The sequence below is a fragment of the Acyrthosiphon pisum genome, chromosome X, assembly GCF_005508785.2.
Source record: "Acyrthosiphon pisum isolate AL4f chromosome X, pea_aphid_22Mar2018_4r6ur, whole genome shotgun sequence".
Classification (NCBI taxonomy): domain Eukaryota; kingdom Metazoa; phylum Arthropoda; class Insecta; order Hemiptera; family Aphididae; genus Acyrthosiphon; species Acyrthosiphon pisum.
Genome location: NC_042493.1, coordinates 23,820,947 through 23,829,060, shown reverse-complemented (window position 1 = coordinate 23,829,060; position 8,114 = coordinate 23,820,947). Strand labels below are relative to the sequence as shown.

Here is an 8,114-nt window from a genome sequence, read left to right as displayed (position 1 = left end):
TTTATAATATGTTACCTATGTTATTTTTATTAAATTATCACTATATGTTATTATTATGTTAAATGACATTTTATGCTTATGTTCATTTTTATTATATGTTATTATAATGCTTCATGCATTTTTATTATTTTTTCAACAAAGGAGTGACTTTTTGTTTTGTTTTATTGAACGAATAGGTACATATGTTGTATCATATTAAGATTATGTTAAATCATTTTTTTTTTTAATATATGATACATTTTATAATATTATGTTCATTTTTATTATTTTTTCAACAAGTGACTTTTTGTTTTATTGTATATAATACATATGTTATATTATTATATTAAATAATGTTAAAACTTTTTTTTTATTATATGATGCATAAATAATAATATTATGTTACTTATTTTTATTGTAAAGGCTTCAAGTACAACGTTACATTACTTTTTTATTTTCTCAATGAAAAGGGCTGACTTTTTTATATTGTATACCTAATACATGTTCTGTTATATTTAAATAATGTTAAATCATTTTTGTTTATTTTCTCATCTAAAGCGTGCATTTTATTTATCATATAATACATTTTATAATATATCTTTTTCATTTTTATTATCATTTCAATAAAGAATTGACTTTTTTAAAATTTTGATTTACATTTTATTGACCAATCAAAAATAAATAATATTTATTAAATACCAGATTGTATATTCCTTTATTATATTTCATGTGTTCTCTGGATATGCATTAGATATATATAAGGATCTTGGCGGAATATACTGGGAAGATTTTTTGGATACCGTCTGCAGATATCTAATGAATATATCTGCAGATATATATGGTATAATCTAAGTAAATCTGAGGCGAGACATAGTAAGTTGCTGGTACTATTCCTTGAATATCTGAGGCTTATTGGTAGATATTCTGTGCATATACGACTATTCTAAAATGTATATTCATATAGTATGATAAGAATATTTAATGCTATGTGGGATTGAAGTCTGTAAATATTTTCTCCACATAGAAGTGAACTTGCAATGGCTTAAGAAGAATGACAAGAGTTTCTATTTTTGACCATCAATGCTCTGATATTTCTAATTTTTGGGCTTTGTTTATGGAAGTTATAGATCGATCAGCCATCACAGTAGAAATTGGACACATGTTTTTAAAAATACGTTCCAATGTCGTTTTCAATCCGTTAGATTGAATTCCATCGTGTTTTACAACTTTGCAGTACATTGAAACAAAAGAAAGGTGGGCAAGTGCATGTTGCTCCACTGTACAGTATGTTACAGGTGGGTCACTGCAATGGTTTTGTATGTGTGGCAAGGATTCGTACTATCAACGCCGGCCGTTACGTACACTCAGTGCGTTTTCGCAGTTGAGTGCATGCACTGCGCCACACCAAGCCACATAAAATATTATAATATACCTATAAATGCACAATTAATATCCGTGAATAACTTTAAAATACGTGAACACGGATATTAAATTAACGTGTATTAAGTATACGTGAATATACATTTTTTGTTCACGTGTACATGGACTTCGTGTTCACGTACGTATTAATTCACGTTTCCAATCGAGGCCTCTAGTCAAGAGCTTTTGTTACTCACATTGTTGTAAGTTCACTATTTTAATTTATGATTTAGATAACTTAAGTTAATTTAAAACATAATATATATGTTTTATTCTAGTGTGCAAATGAACTGAAAAATTTGCATCAACAAAAAAAGATCGTGCAATTTGTTTTGGTTTGACTGTTCAACCATATTATGTTGTTGTAATTATTGATATTGATGGATTGGATCCTATTCATAATTATACAATAATTGACAACACCCAATACTTATTAGAGACTTTTATCAAAGCAGTTGATGTATGCTTTAAAGTTTTCATTCGCTAAACCTGGAATATCCTGTTGAATCAAATCAAGTATGGTGCTTTATTGAACATTTTTTTTTCAATATTGTAAAATGTAAACCCTTTAAAAGGTAAAGAATTTTTATCAATTCAAACTCTTGTAAAATATTTAAACTCTTGTTCTAATTTAAATTCAACCTGAACTATTTAAACAATTTGTTGTTATACCGAGAATGGTATTGTAATTTAAAAAAAAAAGAAAGATTTTAATTTTTTTTATTCAAACATTAAATCACATTGTTTATTGTTTTATTATTAATTAATTATTACTTATTACGTTTAAATTTTTCTCAAAAATTAAGATTTATAGATCTGTATTATGTTATGTTATGTTATGTTATGTTATGTCGACAAATAGATTGTCGATAAACGGATTTCCAAGAAATATCTGCATTGATTGGTATTCTTATTTTAGCTGGTGTAAATAAATCAGGGAAACAAAATATACTTAATTTATGGGATACAACAGGATTTGGTATAGAATCTTTTCATGCCACAATGTCAATACAACGGTTTAGATTTTTATTACGCTGCTTATACGTTTTGATGATATACGTGACATTGAATCACGTCGAGAAATCGATAAGTTAGCTCTTAAAAAGCTCTCTAAACACCCTTTTTCAGTTATTATATTAGGGTTCCTATTCAACATAAATTCACAAATAATAATCAAAATATATTGAGTGAGTTACCTAAAGTAAAAATTTGAAGACTAGATCACTTTATTAATATAACATTACAAATAAAATAACAAACTGAAAAAGTGATTAGCAATGGTTAATATTTTAAGTAATATACAACAAAATGTATATTAACTCTGAAATAATTAAAAAAATAGCCTTCAACTATTAAAATATCAATTATACATGTATTCAAAATATATTTAGAAAAAAATAAAAATAAATTCTATGAAAAAATAAATTAAGAAAATTAAATTAGCATATGGGGTTTATATTACCCCGGGTGACTAAGATTATTCTAATCATTAAGGTGACTAACGAAGGGTTAATTATGGTCCAACCAATATTAGATATAGACCACCACTAATATCTAGAGAAAATCTCAAACATGAACATTTAAAAATGTCAGATTCAGAAATGTCATGTTTCACTAAATATTTGGGGTTCATTATTGGAGATATAGTTCCTGAGCACTCTGAATTATGGCTATTATATATTACATTAAAAAAAATGTTTGATCTTTTGGTAGGCAAATGGGTTAAACGAAGACATACAGTTACTATAAAGAAGAACACTGAGCTATATTTACGATTACCGTAACATGGGGTAACTTTGCTCCGGGTGGTAACTTTGGCCCACCGTTGGAATTTTGAATACTTCTGTGTGTTGTGATAAGACATGTGACTATTATCAATGTGTTGTAGTGGTTTTCGATAGTATACAACACTGGTAACCGAATGTGATAACAGTTTTTACCGTTATCAATTGTGTTGCTATCAAAAAAAAATTGTTTGTATTCACGTGTTTTCAACGGAAAAAAACCACGTCTCAAAACTTTTGTTTCATTTGAAGTCATAGAATCGTCCTTTTTTTCGGTAAGTCTGATATTATCTCATACATATAGTACTAATAAAGAATAAATCAAAAAATTTAAAAAAAAACCAAATGTGTTTTTGTAAACTTACATTTTGTAGCTTGGGGTAACTTTGTCCCGCTATTATTTGATAGTGATAGGTAAAATATGATTTTTTTTTTTACATTTTTTGTCATGTTTATGATATAATTAGTCATTTTAGGCACTTAAGTTATACCTGCCTACTTAGTTTATATAGTCTCTCATTCTGTCTTGTCTATTTTTCTCAATAGTTAACGATGCCGCGTAATCCAAAAAGATCGCTAGGTACGAGGGCGTACACAAACTATAAGCCGGAAACGTTACAGGCATGTCTAAGAGCTATTAAGTCCGAACAAATGACACAACGTAAAGCTTCCGAACACTACAAGATACCTAGGTCAACCATAAAGAATAAACTAAAAGCATTGCACAGTAAAAGTGTTGGCCATCCCACAGCATTTACTCCCGCCGTGGAAGTTAGCTTCGCACAACATTGCATGAAACTTGCCGATTTTGGTTTCCCATTAATCCCTTCGGACCTTAAGATGTGCGTAACTCGTTATTTAGATTGTAAGGGAGTTCGAACGTCTCAATTTACTGACAATATTCCAGGTGATGACTGGATTCACGGTTTCTTAAAAAGAAACAAAGATTTATCGGTGAGAGTCAGTGCAAATATTAAAAAAAGTCGTGCGAACATCACAACTGACGATGTAAATGATTATATGGACCGTCTTGAACAAACCTTAGCTGGTATTCCGCCCTCACGTATATATAACTATGATGAAACAAACCTTACAGACGATCCGGGAACAAAAAAAGTGATAGGTAAAAGAGGCTCTAAATACGTAGAGCGAATTTGCAATTCAAGCAAAAGTGCGATTTCACTTATGTTTTGTGGAAATGCTGAGGAGCATGTTTTACCGGTTTACGTTGTCTATAAAGCAGAATCGCTATGGACGACATGGACTGAGGGGGGTCCTCCCAACGCAAGATATAATCGCAGTAAAAGTGGTTGGTTTGATTCCCACATTTTTGAAAATTGGTTTGTAACAACTTTTTTGAAAGAAGTACAGGGTGGAGGACCTAGTGCCTTAATTGGCGATAATTTAGCGTCACACATAAACGAACATGTGTTAGAATTATGTGATACTCATGACATTAAGTTTATATGTTTGCCACCAAACACCACGCATATATCTCAGCCACTCGACGTAGCCTTTTTTAGGCCAATGAAGGGGGCTTGGAGAGACATTTTGAGGCAGTGGAAAAACACGAAAACTGGTAGTTGTTATACAACTCTCCCGAAAGATATATTCCCCCGACTACTGACACAGTTAATGGACAAAATTGAGTTCAAGAAAGCAGAAAATTTAAAAGCTGGTTTCAAAAAATCTGGTATACACCCAGTGAACAGAGAAAAACTAATAGAACGGTTGGCTGAACATAAAAGTGATATGCTCGATAATGATTTAATTGGTAAAGCATTTCTGGATCAAATTCAAAATGAACGTCAAGATTTTATTGGATTAGCTGGTAAACCTGCAAGAAAAAAGAAATTGCAAGTGGCACCGGGCGATAGTATATCAATTGAAGATTTAAGAAAATCACGCGATAACCCGGGACCTTCAACTTTAAAACCTACACGAAACAAGAAAAAAGGTCAAGTTCTGTCATCTTCATCAAGTGAGTCAGATTCTATGGACTTTGATTTGGCAAGTGACAGCGATAATCTTGACGACGGCAGTGACAGCGAAGATGTAGATAACTTAGTTGAACCTGATGACGGCAGTGACAGTGAAGATGTAAATAACCTAGTTGAACCCGACGACAACCTCGAAGAACCAGAACAAAATTATAAGGTTGATGATTTAAGTGCAACCTACCTAAAATTAGCCCTAAAGTTTAAAAATTCTGAAAAATGGAACAAATTTACCCCATGCTACGGTATCTCATTCTAATTTGAAACCAAAGCATCACTACACTTTGAAGCCGAACAAATTGCATTTTTTGTTATTAATTTATTCAAGAGATCTTCAGTTATAACTATACCTATCACTTGTTTTTGTTTTGTTATTGTTATTAACTACACCATAACTCATAAGTACCTCCTGTAATATACCATATATACTGAATTTAAAAGTGAACTATTGGGATATCTATTAAGTTGGTTGAATTGTTAAATGTATCTGTTGTTTCTATGGAAAATGAATATGTTTTTTAAATGAGTTTAAGCTACCAAAGGTCCTAAAACAATAAAGTTCTTTACATAAAAACTCTTTTATATTTCCCAAATCATGGAAAATATTTAAATTCACATATAAATGAAGTAGAATTTGAAAATTGTCATTACATACAAAAAAAATGTTTTATCTAATATATTAACAGTTTTCACTATCAGGCACTTTTGGGGCCTCTCACTAAAGGTGAATATATTATATAAAAATAAAAGTATCCCATACAATTTCAAAAATGATTCTGAGCTCCGAAAAACAATTAAGCACCAGGATACGTTATACGTCAACCCGTCATCGTTTATTATATTTAAGTACCTATAGGCTATAGGCTACAAATTGCAATTTTCATCAATGATTGGCTGATGGCAGCCATTCGTCCTTATGGTCTAGGTAAATGGTAATCACTAATCAAATATCAAAAGGCAGGTACCTACCTAGTGGGGTAAAGTGGCGTCCCCATCGCCCAATGCATCAATGATGCATTGCAATAGCCATCACTTCAACCAGAAATGGTTGTTGTGATCTGGTCCTCCAGATTGGGGGTTAGGCGCAGGGTTAACAACCCTGCCTTGAAAACAGCACTTGTTATGAGACCATCACGGAATCAGCCTAGGACACAGATAAATGGAATTAAGACTGGACACGGAATTCGGAAAACTGGAATTAAGATCGCGACCTGGAACACACTAAGCCTTTATCGAACTGGAGCCTGTCAAAATCTTACTGATGTGTTAGACACGTATGGAATACAGATAATAGCCCTTCAAGAGATAAGATGGCCAGGAAAAGGTCAGCTAAAAGTAGGGAAGTACATAGTGTATTTCTCTGGCATGGAAGAAGGACACGCCTTTGGATGTGGTTTTGCTGTGCATGAATCATTGGAACCATACGTAAAAGAATTCAATCCAATATCGGAAAGGATAACCTTACTACGAGTAGATACGAAACCACTGAATATAATATTAGTATGCGTACACGCACCAACAGAAACAGGGGAAGAGAACATGAAGGATGTTTTCTATGAAGATCTGTCGCAAATATATGATAAACTGCCAGGAAATGTAATCAAACTCGTAATAGGTGATCTGAATGCCAAGTGTGGAAAAGAAACACATTTTATGCCAATGATAGGGAAAGAAAGTTTACACGAAACAAGTAATGGAAATGGACTTAGACTTATATCCTTCGCAGCCGCAAAAGATATGATAATAAGCAGCACAACTTTTCCACACAAAACCATACATAAGGCCACTTGGAAGTCACCTGACGGGACAACTTGCAACCAGATAGATCATATACTTGTTCAAAAAAGATTTAGGTCATGCATTAAAGACATACACAGTTTCAGAGGAGCTGACTGCGACTCAGATCATTTCTTACTGGTAGCAAAGTTTAGGTTAAAGATCCAGAGTGACAAGAGTTTAGTGAATAAGAATAGTACAAAAATTAACCTAGAGATGCTAAAGGACGAAAAAGTACAACAGAAATACATTAAATATGTAGGAGAGTATGTAAAAAATGTAAATCTTAATGACATGGATGAAGACTGGGTTAGAACTAGCAAAGCAGTTAGAGAAATTGCAATGGAACACATAGGGAAAATGAAATGTTGAAAGAAAAAATGGTATAACGAAGAATGCCGAAAAGCAGTAGAGAGACGACGGATAGCCCGAGAAAAATTCATCAGTGTAGACAGTATAGACAATATAATCACAAGAGAGCTTTATACTTTAGAGAGGAAAAACTGTAAACGAATCATTCAGAGAGAGAAGAGGAAGTATCTCAATGAGATATTAAAAGAAGCGGAGAATAATCACTCACAGGGTAAGGCCAGACACTTTTTCAGGACGATAAGACAGTACAAGTCTTTCAACCCAATCCTGAAAATCATCAGAAATCGTAACAATGATGTAATCATGGATCCTAAAGAAAAAGCGGCAAGGTGGAAAGAATATTTTATTGAACTATTAAATGCAGACAGCCCAGACAATATTACGATTAGGGAAACACATTATGGAGCTGAACCAATGATAAATGAATTGACCGAAGAAGAAACATACAAAGCAATAGGTAAGCTCAAGAATTGGAAATTGCCAGGATCTGATGGAATACCAGGTGAGCTCATCAAGTACGGTGGAAAAGAAATGCATTATTTCATGTTTAGAATATGTCAGAAGATATGGAAAGACGAACATTTGCCAACAACTTGGAATGAAGCTGTAATCATACCTTTACATAAAAAAGGCGACAAAACAAAGTGCGAAAATTATAGAGGAATATCCCTTCTGAATTCAGCCTACAAAGTATTTGCGAAGATTCTTTTAAACAGGCTAACACCTTACGTGGAAGAAAATCTAGAGAAGATATCAGTGTGGATTCCGAAAGGGAAGATCAACGATT

General features: G+C 32.5%; 1 protein-coding gene across 1 annotated transcript; it reads left to right on the top strand.

Moving 5' to 3' along the window:
• The first annotated feature begins 6,223 nt into the window (after nt 1–6,223).
• On the top strand, nt 6,224–7,327 carry LOC100576001 (craniofacial development protein 2-like). The gene has a single exon (XM_003243647.1). The coding sequence runs from the start codon at nt 6,224–6,226 to the stop codon at nt 7,325–7,327; it is 1,104 nt and encodes a 367-aa protein (XP_003243695.1).
• Nucleotides 7,328–8,114: the final 787 nt, after the last annotated feature.